The sequence below is a fragment of the Doryrhamphus excisus genome, chromosome 6 (genome assembly GCF_030265055.1).
Source record: "Doryrhamphus excisus isolate RoL2022-K1 chromosome 6, RoL_Dexc_1.0, whole genome shotgun sequence".
NCBI classification, from domain to species: domain Eukaryota; kingdom Metazoa; phylum Chordata; class Actinopteri; order Syngnathiformes; family Syngnathidae; genus Doryrhamphus; species Doryrhamphus excisus.
In genome coordinates, this window is record NC_080471.1 from 10312127 (window position 1) to 10333292 (window position 21166).

The 21166-nt window shown below is 42.8% G+C and overlaps 2 protein-coding genes across 2 annotated transcripts; both read left to right on the plus strand.

The window, feature by feature from the left end:
• The first annotated feature begins 1 nt into the window (after window position 1).
• wee1 (WEE1 G2 checkpoint kinase) lies at window positions 2-6379 on the plus strand. Its single transcript, XM_058076061.1, has 10 exons — window positions 2-917; window positions 2173-2378; window positions 2539-2605; window positions 2684-2859; window positions 4038-4306; window positions 4384-4506; window positions 4586-4671; window positions 4750-4920; window positions 5770-5915; window positions 6148-6379. Exons 1-10 carry the CDS (start codon window positions 444-446, stop codon window positions 6275-6277), a joined length of 1848 nt encoding a protein of 615 aa, XP_057932044.1. The 5' UTR covers window positions 2-443; the 3' UTR covers window positions 6278-6379.
• Window positions 6380-7542: 1163 nt separating this feature from the next.
• Window positions 7543-21166, plus strand: swap70b (switching B cell complex subunit SWAP70b). Its single transcript, XM_058076476.1, has 12 exons — window positions 7543-7827; window positions 9041-9181; window positions 11766-11939; window positions 12363-12593; window positions 13704-13850; window positions 14783-14891; window positions 14963-15144; window positions 18426-18533; window positions 18811-18977; window positions 19806-20004; window positions 20339-20435; window positions 20525-21166. The coding sequence occupies exons 1-12, from the start codon at window positions 7732-7734 to the stop codon at window positions 20641-20643; spliced, it is 1770 nt and encodes a 589-aa protein (XP_057932459.1). The 5' UTR covers window positions 7543-7731; the 3' UTR covers window positions 20644-21166.

Below are 21166 nucleotides of genomic sequence, written 5' to 3' on the forward strand. Positions count from 1 at the left end.
TCCTCTGATTGGCTGTCCAGACCACGTGACTAACGGTCGCGGGAAGTACGTTACCTAGCGCGTGACGAGACGAGGCTACTTGAAGTGTTCGTTTTAAAACAACATTTTTTCCTTGTGTTACGTCGTATGACGTGTTCTATGTGTGTCTGGACCGAGGAGGTGCTGTCGGGCATCGATACCCGCCTGGAACGGGTAGTTTAAAGTTTTTCCTTTGACTCTAACCAACGTGTGGTCGAGTTGGTCACTTGGTCGCTTCTCAGCGCGTGGAGTTGGCAAACAATTTCGCCATTTTGGGGATTAGCTGACTTCGCCAAGACGCCTCACCAACTTTTTTCTCGTTTTGGGACACTAATATCTTCAAAGTTGACTTTTGCTTAGGAGAAAACCATCGGAGGTAGTGGTTGTTGTATTTCGACGACAAACTTGTACTCGTTTAAGCTAGTATGTCGAGCTACAACCGCCATTGGGAAGACTCTCCGTCGCCCAAAACTCGACCAGTCCGACAGAAGCTAAACTTCACAGCCAGCGATGGAGAGGATGAGCCAGTTGACGACGTCAACGAGTCCGGCTTCACAGAGATGGACTCCCCAACGCCGATACGAGCTGGTGCCTTCGAAAAACTTCTGGACGGCGGCAGCAGCCCCGTGAAGCGCTCCGGCGAGGACGAAGCGGCTGAGCTTTGGACCGAAGAGGGCTTCGGCTCCCCGTCCCACTTGCTGTCGCCGACTTCAGCTCTTTTCGCCGCCTGCACGCCCTCACCAAGGAAAGCTTCCCGGCTACACCCGGCCTCACCCGAGCGGCCGTACGACCAGATCGACGAAGACGAATGCAGCTCCCCGATCCCCGCCTGCCCCGACACACCTCCACACAAAACACTGAGGAAACTGCGACTTTTTGACACGCCGCACACACCAAAGGTCAGTAATCGCCACTAAATAGGCAATATTTCCCTTACAACGCAGATATATGAACGTTAGTGGCAGTTGTTATTGCAACGTTTGAAGGTAAACCGATTTGCCGTGTCAGTTAGTGACCCAGTTACCCACTTTAATGCCATATTGCATAATACAGTACTGTTACTGTACTCTGTGCTGTGTACGGTGTACACTGGCGTTCATGTCTTAACATGTTTTTCTTAGGGATTACCACTCATCATACAACTAACCCATTGATCTACAGCCTTATTTTTAACCGGACAGTAACTTGTAACTTACGCAACTGACAACAAATAGACGAGTACAGTAAGGATTTTGAGGTGAAATTTTTAAGGGTGAATATAAAATGTATTTTAACCTATACAGGTGAACTATGCCCCTGAACATTGTTTTGGTTATAACCCCTAAAAATAGCCACTAAATAAACGTAAAGCTGGCATTGAATAATTTGAAGCAAAGTAAAGGCTTTGGACTCAAGCTGATTTTTTTAATCGTCAACAGCCAGAATCTGTCAATGTGGTTTATTTTAAATTAGCTTATTTTTTTCCTGAAAAGTTTGTTTAAAAAATAACCAGGTTGGTGGAATGAACTGGAAACATATATTTGCATTAGAATGAGTCCTTATCTAATCAGATTTCAAATTTGACACAGATACTACAAAAATGTAGCAAATGACAAAAGCCCACCCATCAATCAGCATTTTATTTTCAGTTTTATTTAGGTATTCAACATGTTTGTCATCATTAAGATTCAATGTGATTGGTCTGAGCTACATACATTAGATGAGTTGTTGGAACATTTTTGCACACAGAGGTCAATTGGCTGTTGTGCCAATAGGGAAAGCACTTTCCTATTGGTTCAAGTGAGGTGCCTATCAAAAGTTCAGTTGAGCAGTGATCATCACATAGTGTGAGGTGACTACTGCATCCACATTCATCTGAATTTACAGTCAACAACATGTGGAAAATATGCTTTATGCGTTTAGTTTGTTCATGGGGGTGAAGTGTCATGTCCACACAAAATGGGGATGAAGTGTCATGTCCACACTTTCTAACACTTGAAGGTGTGTAGAAAAGTGGTAACGTGAACGTTCCTTGATGTTCGCATGTACAAGGGGATTGTTCGGCACGATGGTGCACAGATGTATCTTTATAGATATGGCAATCTGATGATGATTAAAAAAACAAATGTATGCTTTGTTTGTCAGCACTAAACCCCGGGTTTTGTGTTTGCTCAGAGCCTTCTGTCACGTGTGAGGGGCTCATCCAGCATGAGGGGGTCCCTCTTCAAGAATATGGAGCCTGCAGCCAAGTCCCTCAGAGACGGGGTCACCAGGAGACAGCCCATGCCCCTGGTCAACTTTAACCCCTTCACACCCGACTCCCTGCTCATCCAGTCGGCCACGCAGCAACACAACAATAGGAAGCGAGCGCACTGCAGTGTGTATGTCTCCTCTTTTATCCTCTTTTCTCAGTGATTTTAGTTCATAATAATAAAGACAGCACCATGTTCACCTTCACACCAAAAACATGATATAGAAGCCTTTGGCCATGGTGCCCCTGCGGGACAGAAGGCTAAATACTCGCTCTTGTCCTCTTCACAGCTCTGGTGGTGAAGACATGGAGACCAGTGATGCCGAGGGAGATGGAGAAATCTTGCCACCATCAAAGGTAACAACCTTAATGTTTGTTTCTCTCCCACGTTGTTCAAGATAAAGGCTCTACTAAACTTTCTCTACTCTGCCTCAGAGGATCACCATGATGAAGACCAACATGATGACATCTCGCTACGCCTCAGAGTTTCTGGAGCTGGAAAAAATAGGCTGCGGTCAGTTTGGTGCTGTGTTCAAGTGCGTGAAGAGACTGGATGGCTGCATCTACGCCATCAAGCGCTCCAAGAAGCCTTTGGCTGGATCGGTGGATGAGTAAGTTTGCCAGCACATTGGGATTATATATGTCTGCCCTTATCATATTGACTCTGCTATGGCTTGTCAAACTGTGGTCGAGAGAACACTACATTTACATGCTCGAAAACATAAAATACAGGGAAAGGCATTATGTAAAGAGAAAGTAGATTGCCACACAGCTAACCAATCTGAAATGATGAGGTCGCCCCCTAGCGTTTGGGATACACACAGCGTTTGTCCATTTAGAGATGTAAAATGGAATTCACACTAAACCGTGAAAAACAGACAACTATTTGGTTAATGTGGTCTGCTTTAGTGCATGTAAATGTAGTCATGTGTGAAAGGAGACAGTCGGTTCACAAGCTGAGACTGTAGATGTTTGGGTCTACGAGGACAAGACAAAATTTTAACTTAAGAAAAGTACAATGAAAAAAACGATCAATTCAGTCTACTAATTTAATTTCTACTACGTTATACTTTTCTGCACTCTGTGTATGCTGGCGGCCCCACATATATCCACCAAGACAAAGCGACTGTATGGCTGAAAAAAGAGCTTGCCCCATTCATGCCATTGTTTTTAGGAACAAACATACCAAGGTGCTAAAGCAATGACAAAGTGAACTCTCTTGCCTATATGGAGGCGAGAAACGCATGCACAAGGCAATGTATTGAGGGCGGCAGAATGATCAAATTCATTTTCATTTGTTGTGTGTGATGAATTATCCCAGACTGAGAAACCACTGACTACTATTTATTAGAGATGTCCCCATTATAACGGATTCTGATATTGCAACCTTGAATAGTGGCCCATATCCATTCGATTTCAGCACAGGGCAAACGTACTTTCTTGTATTCTGGAATGTTGGAACAGGCTTGATGAAGTGATATTACTCAGAGAATAGTAAACATCAGTATGACAAAAAATGGACCCATTTACTTTGATGCACGCATCATGTATAGCTTTATCAACAATGGGCGTAATGTAGTGAGGCCCAACAAAGCCTTTAAACCTGACATTATGCACTACAGATGGGCTGGCTCTGTTCTACTACAGCCAAGGATTTTTTTCCATCCTGCAGAAGCTTAGGTTTTGCAAATGTTTTTAACATCGGCGTGCCAATATCTGAGATTGTAATATGCAGTCTGGGACATCCCTTCTATTCATCTAAAATACCTTCTATTTTCTTCCTCATCAGACAGAACGCCCTGCGCGAGGTGTATGCCCACGCCGTGCTGGGCCAGCACCCCCATGTGGTGCGCTACTACTCCGCATGGGCTGAGGACGACCACATGCTCATCCAAAACGAGTACTGCAATGGTGGCACGCTGTCGGATGTCATCACCCACAATGCCAAGCGTCTCTGCCACCTGACAGAGCTCGAACTCAAGGACATCCTGCTGCAGGTCGCCCGCGGCCTCAAGTACATCCACTCCATGTCACTAGTGCACATGGACATCAAGCCAAGTGAGGCTCTTATTATGAAAGCTGTTTGGTAGAAAGTGTGTGGCGGTAAAACTAACAAAGTTGCTGTGGTTGCCCAGGCAACATCTTCATCTGTCGCAGGTCTGTCAGCAGCTGTGGCGGTGTTGGTGATGATGATGGTGGTGGTGGTGATGGTGATGATGACGATGACGACCTGAACTCCAGCATTGTCTACAAAATAGGTTAGTTTTATCATTTTAATGGACTTTGTTACAAACACTGGCATTTAAAATAAGCCTTAGTAAACATGCCATCTTGCAGGGGATCTGGGTCATGTTACACGAGCCAACAACCGTCAGGCAGAGGAAGGCGACATTCGATATTTGGCCAACGAAGTTCTCCAAGAGGTTAGTGGCCTTTGAACTACAAAGAAGCTCCTCCCACAATGTCAGTCCCACTAACGCCTACCTGTCATTTCCCCTCAGGACTACACGGATCTGGCTAAGGCAGACATCTTTGCCCTCGCTCTCACTGTCATTAGTGCTTCAGGTGCGGAGCCTCTGTCCACCAATGGAGACGCGTGGCATGAAATCCGCCAGGGCAAACTACCTACCATCCCACAAGTGCTCTCATCGGAGTTTATCACTTTGCTCAAGGTGACCTTTGATGACCTATGACTTAGCTAGCATAAAATGGTGACTTTCATCTTGCCAAATTGAAACATATTTCGTGTAAATGTACAACTTATTATATATTTTTTCATATTCTAACTTTGTTCTTGTAACATTATTTTCTTGTCTAAAATGACTTTTTATTTAAAATGGCAACTTTTTTTTTCTTGTATACCAATATGAATGTGTAAAATTGTCCCTTAAATGCAGACGGTATATAATGGCCAACAAGGTTTGTTTTTAGGAAAGTGAAACAAAGCAGACAAGCACCAGCGTGAATGATTTAATTTTATCCACTTGTCTTTTGTCTTCCATATTTCACTGCGAAAGGCCCAAAGTGTTCCCAAACAGGAGATATTAGCAATAGAAAAGGGTTTTCAAGCTCTGGCTTGTCCATGGTACTATCTCTAGCCATCGTAATAGAGGTCTACACGGCTGTGCTTTTCCTTGGCTGGCCCCGCCCCACAGCCGTGGCACAACAGCCACAGCCGTCCACAGCCGTGGTGAGATTTGAGCGGCCAGCCATCAGCCGGCCGAACAAGCGCAAAAATTAAATTACCCCTTTTCAGCTCAAGATAGTATAAATTGTGTGAAAAAGATGATATAAGGAAGGATTATGGACAATATAGGTGACCTTTCAAGAAACCAATGAGGCTATCAATATTTTTTTATATTAGTTTTCCATAGCCGTGGCCATGTTCTTGAGATTTCTTCAGCCCGCCCCGTTAGCCAAGGAGTCCGGCCAGCCGTGGGGCCAGCCGCTCCGTGTAGACCTCAACATGGTAATAATGTCTTCCCTTCACTGAGCCGAAGTATCCTTTTTCCATGTTGCAGCTGATGATAGACCCTGACCCCGCCAGACGTCCATCCAGCTCTGACCTTATCCGTCACCCGGTGCTCCTGACTGCATCCAGAATGAGTGCGGAGCAGCTCAGAGTCGAGCTCAACGCTGTCAAGTTCAAGAATGCTCTCTTGCAGAAGTAAGTTCATGTTGAGTTTCTCCATGAACATAATTCTTCCAAATAGTAACCGCTATAAACCTATAATACACCACTAGGGGATGTAATGACCTTTTTAATACAACATGGACAGTCAAGTATTTTTCATGGTGATTTTTCATTCCAAACAGTATAAAGTAGTCACTTGATGTTATCATGAAGGACCCCCTGCATCATACGCTCAAGTGAACTCTGGTGTTTTCCTTGTCATCAGGGAGCTTCAGAAGGCCCAGCTGGCCAAAACTGCCGCCGAGGAGACCAGCAGCACGCGGACCCGCTCCACCAGAACCTGCAGACTCATCGGCAAAATGATGAACCGATCAGTCAGCCTCAACATATTTTGAAAGTTCACTTTCTTGTACATAGTTTAAAAAAGACACTTCACTTTGCCATTTGCAACTTGCCAACTTGTACATAGTTATTTAATAAATGTCTTATCTACATGCTGTCTATCGACTCATGATCAGATGAATGTACACACATTCGTCATGTAATTAAAAGGTCAGAATGTACATTTAGTATACGGGTCGATAACGACAAAATGACTATTTTTAAGCATCTCTCAACACTAAAATTAGATCTCAGTATCCATCCTAGGCAGCATCACGGGAGAAGCACCCTAAACAAGCACATCATTCTGCCTGTCCAGCCTTCCCTCATAAACAAGACATTGAGGTACTTGAACTCTTCCACTTTTCAGCGTGAGAACCATGGACTCAACATATTGAATATGTTGCAGTGAGATTTGAAGTCACAGCCCGATGAAGCCAAGAGACAATCCTGTAGCCACCAAACCAGATCCCCTCAACACCCTGGCCTTAGAACTTCTGTCCATAAAAGTAATCAACAGAATTGGTGACAAAACGGCAGCTCTGACTGAGTCTAATCCTTACTGGGAACTAATTGATGAAGCTCTGTCACATCCTTCTCTCCGGGACCCCTAATAGACCGTACCAGGAAGGCTGAGGAGAGTGGTCAGATGATAGTTGGAACACACCCTCCATTTCCACTTAAACAGCCACCCGGTCTGCCAATAGAGCGGCACCAATCAATGTGTCAACCAACCAAATATCATGGAAAAGGTCAATATTTTGTCACTTCAGAAAGTATAACTACAAACAATTATTTCCTCAAAGTCTGATTAATTCAATGTCTTGGAAAATTGGAGTATTACAATGAAGACAATATTTTAAACAGAAATGTCAGGCTTCTGAAAAGTCTGTAAAGCATTTCCATAAAGCATGTCAGCAGCCTCGCCTGCCTTAAATTGTTATATCATTAAACATATTCTGTGTGGTTCCAATTGTTTGAATCGGACAATAAAATACACTGAAATGTCATACGTGATGCACTTGCAGTACTAATGCATCCTGACAGGGTTAGGTTGGAGTTGGAAGGCGCTTGTTGCTGCTGTCCTTCCATAGAAAAACGAAAGTGAATATTTAATTTCAAATGTTATCAGAGGAATCTTTCTAGCAGATGTGTACATGTACAGTACAATAGTATGCATCTTTACGGTTGGTTTGTAATTTCAAATATTTTAAAGCGAGGGTCAATTGTTAGTCAGGTGGCACGTGAACACATCGCGTCGTCTGACGTGCCAGCTGCGGACTGTCACGTAATCGGGACGGTCCACTCCACTATTGAGGAAGAAGAGAGGAAGAGTGGGAGGAAGGCTGCTGGCTGACTAACAGTCTTCGGGTTATCTAGCGTTTGACTGCTAAGTCATTTGTAAGTTCTAAAAGTAGTTTTAAAAGTAGCAAAGTAACGTATAACTAAGTAGGTAATACAAGTGAAAATGTCTGCACGCGAGGACCTGTTAAAGTCCATCTGGCACGCCTTCACCGCCCTGGACGTGGACCACAGCGGCAAAGTGTCCAAATCTCAACTGAAGGTAACAACGGCAACAAACGTGAATTCTCACACCTGCTACACACACACAGACACAAAGATTGATTCCATTGATGGCACCTAATTATTCACTTCATTAACTCCAACCTCAGCATCGTCAAAAGTTAGCAAAGTCGTCATTAAACGTCTCGAATACTTGAACGCACCGTCATGGTCACGTGTTTTACAGTACACTTGACGTTAATGATGGTAAAGTGTGTTGGATCGATCATAATATAGATGCCAGAGTATTGGATTGATTTTTTTTATTTTTCAGTTCTCGAAAAAACAAATAAACACATAACAAAAGCACTTTTGTTGTTGTTCAAATATATTGTATTGTTAGATTGATATATAGTTCACAAACTGAGGGAATAAGTTATTGGACACACGAGGGCTTTGCAGGGGAAAAAGCCAAACATTTGTATGAAAGGCAATAATACCTTTTGTTTTGCTTTACTTCTTTGGCACTACTGACTTCATTTCTTTAATGTTATCTAATGAAATGAAATTATCTTGCCTGAGCAGGGAAACAATAACATGTAGCTTCCAAGTGGTGTGCTAGCATCCTTTGTGAAATAACTCCTGGTCCGACATGATGTTGTTATTATTATTATTAAAAGTCTACGCTGACATACAGTACATGGTTGACCACCAAAGTCAACGCAAAATGTGACAGCCAAATGTGTTATTTTGGTGAAAAATGTGTCCTTTTAATGTCCAAGTTAATGTCATCTTCATCACTAAGCCACAGCATGACAGCATTAAAATGTGCTTGTGTAGTGCAAAACATACCACAAAATGGTACATACAAGGGAATTAGCACAGTAGCTGTTAGATAAGTAGATTAAGTATTACTTTTATTAGCTGTGTCAGTAAATGACCCTAGCGTGAAAAGTTCTTTATCATCCATTCTCTGTATGTGTTTGGACAAAGTCACTAGTAAAGGTGCAGTCAGTGGAAAGTTTGTTTTGCTTATTTCAATGCCAGTCTGCCAGTCCCAGGGGGCGTCGAGATAAGGTGTTCCGTTGCCATGCTTTCATTTTGAAGCTCACTCACTTGGGAGTGAAAACGTGTCGCTTGTTCAGTAATGAAAAGAAAATGAAATAAAATGTGAGTCATCTTTTTCTGATAAAAAATGATGACATTGATATGTGTAATTAAATCTAATATAGAACCTACTATAATATACCTACTTGGTCTATGTTGTGTTGCAGGTGTTGTCACACAACTTGTGTACTGTCATGAGGATCCCGCATGACCCAGTAGCTCTGGAAGAACACTTTAAAGATGATGATGAAGGTCCAGTCTCCAACCAAGGATACATGCCCTACCTCAACAAGTTCATCCTGGACAAGGTCACACAGTGCACTCACACTGCATATACAACTATACACTACATTACAACAACTACTGCACTATACTACACTGCAACACCCCATGAACAACAATTACTACTCTACACTTCAGTACACTGTACTACAATAACTAGAACACTATACTTCAACTACTACAGTACAGTGGCTACAATATAACAACACAAGAACACAACCATGACACTATAACACCACAACACACTACCTTACACTACAGTACAGACTAAGAAGTACAATTATTGTTTGGTTGTCCTGAAAAAAAAGGCATAAATGTACACTAACGAGTTGATGTTCATGCCAGTGTACCTAATGTTGTGACCTTTGTATCAGTGTGTGTCAGGCTGGCATTGAACAACGGCTCATTTATTGCGATGCGTGTCTGTCCCTTGCTGATGATGTCAAGAGATTTGCTACTCTGTCACACGTTCATTGTCGTTATGACAGAGCATGAACCCTATTCATTTTGAAACACACCCGTTGTGTTTTTGTATGCGTGATGTCAGGATGGGATTGAGTGGGTTTGGCCACTTGCTGAGTGTAAGACTTTTTGATACAGGAAATACTGTACAAAACTAGTGATGTAAGTGCAGGATGTGTTGTCATTACACACACGCACACACACACACAAATATATATATATAGGGCAACATTGAAGTGAGGAAACTCCACCCTGACAGACTAGCAAATAGTCAAAGTGTGTGTGTGTATACATACAGTTACTCGTACACACACACTGATTGTAAAGGTGCGCGACGACCTTCTGAAAGGTCACATGACCGCACAAAGCATCACATTGTACACATGAATGGACTCTTAAGTCCTGTACGTGTGCGTGGGTGATGTCGGTGACCTGAAACTAAAATGTGAAGTGAATTTGAAGTGTCTGAAGGTGTGTGAGAAGAAAGAGTAGGTTTGTGATGAAGAAGGAAGAAGGATTCCTAATGAACCAATGAATTAATCCCAATGAACATGTGGCGCTGCAGGCCACGCCCACACAAATACCCCCTTGTTGTCTGTGGTGAGTTAGTCAGGATGAGACTGGAGAGCGTGAAGGGAAGGCAATGGACAGAAAACAGTTTGAGATGGACTCATGTCAGTATATAGATGTATGTTTCCATGGAAACCAACAACCTGGCTGGTGATCTTCCTGTAGTAAATAGACGATGGTACCTCTGGAATATTCCATATTTACATGATGCATAGATCATCATTCACTACGTTTACGTGCACTAGAAATAACAGACCTTTAGGGTCTGTTATTAAGGTTCATGTCTTAGTCTTAGTGAGACTGGCATTAGACTGGCAAGTGTTTCTATGACAACAACCTTGGTCTCCGCGGAAACGCAGTGACTCGTCTGGCAGTTTCCAGCAAAGTGACAAAAAGCTTCCAGTGGAGCGTCTGCACTTTAAGGAAGCTGACTTTTATTTTGGTAAATGTCACTAATCTGTTTTTGGGTGGAGCAGCACCAGTTTCCACACTGGGCCTAAATGAACACAATAGTTTGTTGCATCATATCCTCTGTGTGTGGTACTGCTTTCCCGGCATGTTAATGTCATTAAATGAAAAGTTCCCTACTCTGTCATGTCTACCAGAAATGATGTTTATATACACGTGTACGACTAAGTTTGGGCACTCCTTGTCGGGATCAGCAATTTCAGTTAAATAGTATATCATATAGCAGAGGAACACAGTGATGTATGAGAAGTGAAAGGAAGCTTATAGGATTTACAGAAAGTGTTCAATAATTATTTAAACAAAATTTTAAATGAATTTGGGCACCCTTGTTTTATTGATTTGAATACCTTTGAATAACACTAATTATTGGAACACAAAATGTGTTTGGTAAGCTCATTGACCCTTGACCTACATACACAAGTGAAGCCAATCACGAGAAAGGGTATTTAAGGTGGCCAATTGCAAGTTGCATCTTCTCTGAAGACTAGCACTATGGTAGCCTCAAAACAACTGTCAAAGAGAGCAAAGACTGTTTAACAGCATGGTCTATGGGAAGGATACAAAAAACTAGCTCAGACAGGTTCCACTGCCAAACAAAATTGGCCAGTGCAGTGACGACTCATCTAAGAGGTTGCAAAAGACCCCACAACAACATCCAAAGAACTGCAGCCCTGACTTGCCTCAGTTAAAACCAGTGTTCATGACTCCATCAGAAGAAAGACTGGGGAAAAACAGCCTACATGGACTTCCAGGATGAAAACCACTGCTGAACAAAAAAAACATCAAGGCTGGTCTCAGTTTTGCCAAAAACATCTTGATTAAACCCAAGATCTTTGGGAAAATACTCTAACGAGACAAAAGTTAAACCTTTTGGAAGGTGTGTTTCCCATTATATCTGGCGTAAAAGTAATGCTGCATTTCAGAAAAAAACATCACACCAACAGTAAAATATGGTGGTGGTAGTGTGACGGTAATTTCTTGTAATCCTGTTAATCAAAGAAATAATAGTAGCTCGCTTATTATGGGATGTTAGGATATGTGCTATCATCCGTGAACAATGACTAAAGTTCCTAAAACCTCTAACTGTGTCTGTTGTTGTGTGTGTGACAGGTGACGGACAACTTTGACCGCCAGGACTTCAACAGAATGTGCTGGACTTTGTGCTGCAGGAAGAACCTAGATCAGAACGAGCTGCTCATCTCCAACGATGACGCCTTCAGAATCTGGTGCATCTTCAACTTCCTGTCTGAGGACCACTACCCTCTGGTCATGGTCGCGGAGGAGGTAAACGCTGCCTGTGCTGGACACGCAATCAGAACTGAAACGGAATCTAGAAGCAAGTTTGGGTCTGATGTGCGTGGACTTGATAGAAGAAGGAAGCCCCCGACTTCCTGTTCTGTTACAAAAACTGGAAAATTGACCGTTTAACAAACATTAGAGTAAATCAGGAAGTTTGTAAAAAGTGTGCTGCAATTTTTTAGACTGCGTGAGTGACACATCTACACATGAATATTCTTCATTCTGACATTTTGTGTCTGAATTCTGCATTAAGTTGTCATTGTGTGTCAAAAACGTGAATGTCTGAGGATGATGCCACGGTATTGCCTATATAGTACGTTCCATATTGGACATATTGGCTAGTTGACGGCCTCGCTCATCATGCACACGCAATTTGCAATCCCTTCTATATGTGTGGATGTTTTGCAGATTGAGTACTTCCTGCGTAAGCTGACGGAGGCGATGGGGGGCAGCTGGGTGGAAGAGCGCTTCGAGGACTACAAGCTGCAGCTGATCTCCAAGCAGGAGCAGAGTCTGAGTGCCTGGCAGCTCATCACGCTGGTGGGCTCAGGACGCTTCAGCAAAGGAATGGACCGACAGAGCCTGTCTATGGGCATCCAGGAGGTCTACCAGGAGCTCATCCTGGACGTGCTCAAGCAGGTGCGTTTCTGATGGCTGGAAATGGGAACAGCTTGAGAAAATGTTGGATTTTGAAACTGATTGAACGTGATGGATTCCCTTTGCAATACAAACCAGAGAGGCAAGCGTTTTGGTTTAGTGCAGGGTATGGGCCCTATGTAGAAAAATGTGAATATTTTGGTCAATATCTGATCTTTGTTTTAGTTGGCAAATCGAATCAAAAGTATAGTGCAGAGGTCTCAAACATGCGACCCCCAAACACACTAGTTTGAGGCCCCCGCCTTGATATGAAAGTTTAATGTTTGATATGGATGCTGTATGGTATCATGTACCCAGAAAAAATTATTAAGTTTGATTAATGTTCATGTTAAAGGTTAGATAACTGTTAATAGTTATCCTCCCTATCCGTGTGGAAGTGGTACGTTTTTGGCTATTTAAGTTTAAAGGAAATAACTTGAAGGCTACCGTTTAGGTTGCTAGCTCGCTACTTTGCGAGTTAGCATGTGTCTCAAGACCCTGCAGTTGCGCAATATGTTGTAAATGAAAAGAGTATAAATGTGACTATAGTCGTGTTTTGTCATGTCTACAGGGCTCTAATAATGCTTTAATTTTAATCTGAAAAAAATTTTTGTCTACCCACCAACTATATGTGGTTTCTTAAGTTTTTATTATTTGCCGTTTTATTATTATAATTATATTTATTTATTTATTACTGATTGATTGATTTTCTTTATTCTTGATTTGTTTATTTATTTTTCATCTTATTTTGTGTAGAAAAATAAAAAGTAAGATATTTGAGAACAGTGGAATGTTTTATCAGAGCTTTTCTTGTAGAAAATTGGAACCAAAGCGAAGTTTAAAATTTTTTTTTGTTTTTAATAAATGCATTTTTTTTGGAAAACCTGATGCGGCCCAGTCTCACCCAGACCCAAGCTCCAGTGGCCCCCAAGTAAATTGAGTTTGAGACCCCTGGTATAGTGTAATGTCTTACAATATTCAACATTTCAATGTTTTTTGTAATGTAACACATTTAAATATTACGTGCTGCAGGCCAATAAGAAATTAGATCTACACAGCCTCTGGTTTAGCATGATGGTGTATTGATGATGCAGACCTTGTTGTCTTTTGCAGGGCTACATGATGAAAAAAGGTCACAAAAGGAAGAACTGGACAGAGCGCTGGTTCATGCTGAAGCCCACCTCCATCTCCTACTACATCAGTGAGGACCAGGCTGAGAAGAAAGGAGACATCGTGTTAGACCAGCACTGCAGTGTGGAGGCAAGGAGGTTATATAATTTAACGACTAACACTGCTAAATAAATAACTTTACATGACCAACATAATTAGCATTTCTGTAGGATCTATTTGTGGACATTAGGTCTCCACATTATCGAGTTTTCTTTTTAAGCACAGGTGCATGTAATCAGGGGAAGTAGACGATCATGAGGTTTTTAACGCTCGCTCTGCTCATTCACCTCTTTTTGCTTTGCAGCACCATCACATCGGCAGGTTTTCAGTTCCTTTTTTGCATCAGTATAGTCATGTTTTGGCAGCCACTTGTCGAGCATTAAATGTGAACAGGGCAAGATAGTCCGTAGTTGTTGTCCAAACTAAACACAAGGAGAACAAAACTAATCAAAAATCAATTAATTGCTGTCAGTTTCACACTTTTCACATCATTTTCAAAGTGAAATACAAGATGCTGAAGAAGCAAAGGTCAAATCATCCACCTGTATGCCCTAAGCAGCTCAATACTGATTTTAAACAAATCTGCAAAGATATCGATGTTTGTTATACTTAAATGTTTCACATCATCAAACAAATTGAAATATTAGTCTATGATAATACAACTGAGCACAAAATGCAGTTTCTAAATTAACCTTTTTATTATTAGGGAGAAAAAAATCCAAACTTTCATGGCCCTGTGTGAGCAACTGCAATCATGCATTTGTGATAACTTGCAATGAGTCTCTTACAGCACTGTGGAGGAATTATCATGACTGGAAAAAAATCTTTTTTTTCTACTCTTTATTAAAAGAAATGCTTTTTCCCATCCCAAGTGACACTGATTAACACACCGCATTGTTCCTAGCTGCTTCTTTTCTGACAGCAAGTTTTGACAATGAAAATAGGAAACTTAAGTATTGCCCACCTTAGCTAATGTATACTTTTGGTGAGTTAGCTGTTTGATTGTGTCTTCCATGTCGCAGCCTCTACCAGACAAAGAGGGAAAGAAGTGCCTCTTCTTCATCAGATCTTCACAGAAGGGTTTTGAGATCAGCGCGTCGGACAAGAAGAAGAAACAGGAGTGGATGCATGGTGAGTGTATGATGATTCCTTGACAGTAAACGACACAACAAGGTGTGTGTGTCATTCATTGTGTGGTGTAGCCATTCAGACGTGTGTCAACCTGCTGCGAGCGGGCCGCCCGGCGCCGCATTGCGAGGCCCGACAGAAACGACGAGAGCTGCGCCTCAAGCAGCTGGCCAACCAGGAGGAGTTGGAGATGAGGATGAAGGAGCTGCAGACTGCTAATGAGGCCAAGCAGCATGAACTGGAAGACATGAGAAAGGTGAGACTTTCTCATGAGCTTTGACATTGATAGCAGGATTACATAAAAAATACACAAGCCACTTCTTGTTTAGACAGCTCTGCTAAGGAAGAATCCTATACATTTCGGTGCAAAATGATGTTAAAAATCATTTGAGTCTTACGTTGCCGAGTATATTATTAAATTACTGTTAGCATTACTATAGTTGTATTAGTTGTACCTTGTGCTGTGGCAGGCTCGTGCAGCTCATATTTTTGTGTTGTCATTAATAGTTACTGAATTTATTTTCTCAAGTCCCAAACTTTTGTACTTGTGCAACATAGTGGATTCACACTGAGTACGACAAATTGCAGTGCACTGTCAGTACCCGCATCCATCCATTCATTTTCTATGCCGCTTATCCTCACTAAGGTCGCAGGTATGCTGGAGCCTATCCCAGCTGACTTTGGGTGAGTGGCAGGGTACACGCTGGACTGGTCGCCAGCCAATCACAGGGCACATATAGACAAAGAACCATTAAGTCGCCAATTAACCTAACATGCATTTTTTGGAATGTGGGAGGAAACCGGAGAACCTGGAGATATCCCAGTCACGCATGGGGAGAACATGCAAATTCCACACAGAGATGCCCAAACAGAGAATCAAACCCAGGTCTTCCCTATTTCCTGACTGTGTAGCCAACATGCAAACCATTTTTCCACTGTACAGCCCAGTACACACATGTGAGTGTGCAGTGCTGGAGGCTTAGCACCCTCAATACGTACGTAGGAAGGGGAGGGACGAACTTGAAATAAAAATGGCTGAGGTGCAACCTGCAGTGGTAGAAAATAGTAAAAAGAAGAAGTGGGAAAAGATAGGATGTTAAGTGTGCAGCACTGTGCACTTTCACAGTGCATCTATGACAATCACTACGTTTACATGCAGTCAATATTCCGGTTAGGGTCAATATTCTGGTTTCTGAAACATTCCGAATAACCCGTTTACATGTTCGAGCAAACAGGGTTATCCCAAATTGTAAAACATCGGGATATCCCGATCAAAACTGCGACGCACGGACAACATCTCGACGCACGGAGAACATCATGACGCAGTGCACGTCATTTCCGCTTCTTTGTCCTGTATACAAAACAAAAACAACACCAGCAAGACATATAATGAACAACGGTTAGTTTCCTCGCTGTTACAATTTTTTCAAATTCATTACCTCCTGTCAAAGACCCAAGATTCCTTTCGGATGGAACATGCGCAGAACACAAATCCTTTTCATTCATTCATTTTCTACCGCTTTTCCTCACGAGGGTCGCGGAGCCTATCCCAGCTGTCTTCGGGCGTGAGGCGGGGTACACCCTGGACTGTTCGCCAGCCAATCACAGGGCACATATAGACAAACAACCATTCCCACTCACATTCATACCTATGGACAATTTGGAGTCACCAATTAACCTAGCATGTTTTTGGAATGTGGGAGGAAACCGGGGTACCCGGAGAAAACCCACGCATGCACAGGGAGAACATGCAAACTCCACACAGAGATGGCAGAGGGTGGAATTGAACCCTAGTCTCCTAGCTGTGAGGTCTGCGTGCTAACCACTAGATCACCGTGCCGCCCACAAATCCTTTTGATGTTGATATCCCGATAGGCGTATACTACAGACCCAATATTCAGGTGACAAAAGGTGTAACCCAGGGGTAATATTCAGGTTTTTAAAAATCTGAATATGAGCATATTTGGGGTTTTCAAAATGATTATTGGTGTTTACATGGCCGAGCGCAACCGGGTTATAATTATTCCGGTTATGACAGGGTCATTTGACTGAATGTAAACATCGCATTGACATTGCCATTGCCCTTCTTTCATCACACTTATGCACTCAAAAGACTAAGTATAAGTATGGACGGGCACTAATTAAAACACAGCACAGGCTAACTGAAGGACAAAAGAGTCTGTGAAAAATGTGCAGTCATGATCCTAAAGTGTTGAGACTGATGAGCAACATTCCAGGTGGTCACTGGAGCGGCGGCCATTGTTATTCCAAACGCAGTATTGCTCCAAGGTTAAAACACTGTGGTACTTTCACTCACACACTCGCTGCAGAGTTTGACGCAACTTCATGAATACCAATAGCTAAGTGGCTCCGCCCCCCTGACCCACTCCCCCAGCATGGCCTCCGATCCATGCATAATGCTGGCTTGTTGTAATGCAGGAATGTGGATTGAAACAGGAATGGTGGCCCATCAGTCACTATTAAACACGTAATTCAACTTAACATCTCGAAAGCCGACTGACTGGTGGCGCTGTGGTCGTGTGGATTGACTGTTTCGTGTTTACTGTTTTTTGTTCAGGGGTGTGGGAGAAACCTCCCACATTCTCATCAGGTGTCCTGGCAGGACCCCAAAATATGACATTGTATGTGAATTTGGGGTGAGGTGGTTTAGGTGTTGGGGAGGGGGTTTGAGCATTTAGGGCTAAGTTTGCTAACTGACACACTTTTGCTGTGTCTCAAATATAATACTTTTCACAGTGCACTTAAATAGTCCGTACACTTTAGTATACACTCGAAAGACTAAGTGTAAGCACAGAAGTGTGCCAATTGAGAACACAGCCACAGCGTTTGTCTTTGTGTTGCATGCACAAACATTTGCCATTGAGGTGCCATTCTTTGTCTCCACACAGTCGACAGCATGAATGGACAATGAGCACACATACAGTCGACGTGCAGACACACACGCACAAACGCACACACAGCATATACATAGAACCTTTAAGAGAAAGTAGAATGTCTTGACTCTTCTCTGTGGCATTCACAAGTAAATGGTGTGTCTTTAGTGTGTTTGTTCACTTGTATTGACATTGTGAAGTGTATTGTGCCTTGTTCTCATGCACACACACACACAATGCAAGTCTACATCATCATGGACCTTGGAGGAGTCACGGGTCCTATTGGTAGCTATTCTCTGTGTGACTTCATGTTTATTACTCATGATTGACGTCACACTGAAACAACACATTTTCCACTACCACACACAGACAAAAGTATTGAAACACAAGTTCTAATTCCGCCATCAGCGACCTCTCATAAGTGATGCTGTCCAAATTTGTTGAAGCTATAAAGACACCACATTTTCTTCACATTTCACTTCCTGCAGCCATGTCCCAAAACTTTTGTCCACATGTTGGGAATCTGTAAAGTCACAGATTAGGGGTGTCCAAAACTGAATGAGCCTCGGACAGAAAATGGCCCCCGGGCCGCACTGTGGAGACCCCTGCCATACGAAGTTAAAGGTGTGTTCTTACTGATCAGGCTCTGGAGGAAGCAGCAGCAAATGCGGCAGAGGAAGAGCGGCGGCGATTGCAGACCCAGACAGAACTTCAGGACCGCTACAGGCTGGACCTGGAGAGAGAGAAGATGGTACATGTACAGAACAGCACACACCAGCCACAGCTTTTGGGTTGGGTATTGTTTACATGCAGCATTGGTGCCATATCAGTATTTTTGAAAAGCAACTTTAAACAAAGGAAAATAGACTAATTCTATCCAAAAACAACGCCTTTTTATTTTTACAGAATTTTGTGACGTACCAATTGAACAGAATAGTAATTTAAATAGAATGACGATAATGTCCTAAAATTCACATACATGGTATCAGTCAGTGATTGTGTTACCAAGGTGTCGTCTGTATGTTCAGGTGAGGCAGCAGATGGAGGAGCAGGTGGCCCAAAAGTCCACAGAGCTGGAGCAGTACCTGCAACGGGTCCAGGAGATGGAGGACATGTACCGACGGCTGGAGGATGCCCTGGAGGATGAGCGACGCGCCCGGCAGGATGAGGAGACGGTTCGCAAGCTGCAGGCGCGGTCAGTCCTAAAAATGTACACTTCCTGTTGGACCGCCACTTGTTCCACGTGCACATTAGGAGGAATCATCTGCACCTTACTACCTGCTGTTTATAATATTCTGACTTGAATGTAGCTAAATATTACATCAATACAAGCACAATTACATAGTTATATGTGAATTACATTGTTAATTATGTGAATGCCGAATCACTTAACATTTACACACCATAATACTTCACCTCCAACCACTTCCACATTTCAAAACATTCCAACTACAAGATGTTCGGCTCATTCGGGACATGCAGGCCATCTATGGACTCATCCCTCCATATTTCCACTTCTTTTCATAAATTCCACATTTTCGGTTGAGTTCAGCTTCAGCACTCACATGCAAATTCTCTGTAGGTTATTATTAGTACACATGGCAGGTATGATGCTACATCAGTCAGATCTTCAGCTTGTGGTTTAGCCCCGCTCATCCATTTCCTCTTTGACCTTCCTTCCTCTCTGCTGACATTTACTTTCCAACTGAGACATGTTCAGGCGTTCAGTGAGTCAGCATAATTTGACCCAAACAGACAATGAATGTTCTAACTGAGCTGGAGAACAAATAAAGAACATAAACCAGGAGCTTCATTCTAAAAAGACACCACAGCACCACCTGCTGGCTATTTGTAGGTCTATTTCATAGTAGTCAACTCAATTAGGCCGACAACTGCAATCCCATTGGTGATAATGTAGTATATGATGAAATCATCTATTCCTGAGTGGCCACTATACACATTTTAGAGTGTTTATTATGATGTTAGGTGACTGTGTGTGTGTGTGTGTGTGTGTGTGGAGCAGCTTACTGGAGGAGGAGGCGGCCAAGAGAGCAGAGCTGGAGCAGATCCACCTCCGCCAGCAGCGGGCCATCTCGGAAACAGAGGCTGAGAAGCAGGAGCTGGAAAAGGAGCGCATGGCCAAGGAGAGTGCCTTACAGGACGCCATGGAGCAGCTGAAGCAGCTGGAAAACGAGAGGCAGGGGGCGCTGGAGCAATACCAGGTCAGCTGAACAGATGTCCTTAAGGTGGACACCAGTCTCAGACCTAAGATCATTTTGACAAATGTATATGACTTAATCTGTGCTACTATTGGAGGATTTATGGTTATCTCAGTCAACTTCCTGTCAGTATGTTGAGTCATGACATTCGGAGGCATTTGCACACAGGAAGTACACACTGTGTCTCAAATGGAATACTTTCATCAGTCCACCTCAATAAGTACACCCTGTACACTGTGTACTTGGTGTAGTTCCTAAGTGTGCCAATTTTGAGAGTGTAATGTCTCAAATGGAATAGTGTACTTTTCATAAGTGTGTGTGTGTGTGTGTCTGTCAGACGGTGATGAAGAAGCTAGAAGACGCCACCAACAACACAAAAACATGGAAGCACAAAGTGGCGGAGCAGGAGGGCTTCTTGCGCCTCATACAGCCAGGTAACCATAGCAATGTGACAGCATGCTGGAGTTGCCATGAATACATTCCCTGTTTTACGCACGTCTCCTACCGTCTCCCCCCCTTTCAGGTTCCAAGGGGCAGAAGCTGATCACAAACTGGGGCCCGGCTGCTTTTTCCGACGCTGAGCTGAGCCTGCGGGAAAAGAAATGGCAGGAGATGAAGAACCAGGTGACACAGGCTCAGTAGCAGACGTAGATGCTTACAACATACAGTAGCAAGATGGGAGGTGGAGGTGTTCTTTTTGAATGCTACGTTAGAAACGCTAACACCGTGAAGACTTTGGATACTGGCGTTGAGTTCAGGGTTCTCACTAACTAACCTGCCCGCAGAGGATGAGATAACCAAAATATGATACCACCCTCAGTACGATGACGTACTGTTCTACACAAGCACCATGAATAATATCATAAACATATGGTTACATTAATAGCTATCAAAGTCAACATTACTGTGCTCACCTAATAAAGTGTAAGAAGTTTTTAAAGTTTTATGAATGAAAATTGTAATGTAAATATGTTGTCACTTTGATGTGCTGTCTGACATAATGAGATAAAGGTAGCAGTGTGTGGGCTGGTGTGTGTTCACACCAAAATGCTAACTGCTTAATACTGCCATATTTGGACATGCAGCATGTGTGACTGTTGTTGTTTTTATATGTGAATAAATAAAGAAAACACACTGAATAACTTACTTGATCTGTAAATATAAA

What these genes read in the sequence shown, in the direction of transcription:
- wee1 (XM_058076061.1), top strand. Translation starts at nt 444, where the DNA reads ATGTCGAGCTACAACCGCCATTGGGAAGACTCTCCGTCGCCCAAAACT. An exon ending in AAATCTTGCCACCATCAAAG is followed by an intron (nt 2,606 to 2,683) that starts GTAACAACCTTA and finishes ACTCTGCCTCAG; the next exon opens with AGGATCACCATGATGAAGAC. An exon ending in GCACATGGACATCAAGCCAA is followed by an intron (nt 4,307 to 4,383) that starts GTGAGGCTCTTA and finishes GTGGTTGCCCAG; the next exon opens with GCAACATCTTCATCTGTCGC.
- swap70b (XM_058076476.1), top strand. Translation starts at nt 7,732, where the DNA reads ATGTCTGCACGCGAGGACCTGTTAAAGTCCATCTGGCACGCCTTCACC. An exon ending in GAAACAGGAGTGGATGCATG is followed by an intron (nt 14,892 to 14,962) that starts GTGAGTGTATGA and finishes TGTGTGGTGTAG; the next exon opens with CCATTCAGACGTGTGTCAAC. An exon ending in GTTCGCAAGCTGCAGGCGCG is followed by an intron (nt 18,978 to 19,805) that starts GTCAGTCCTAAA and finishes TGTGTGGAGCAG; the next exon opens with CTTACTGGAGGAGGAGGCGG.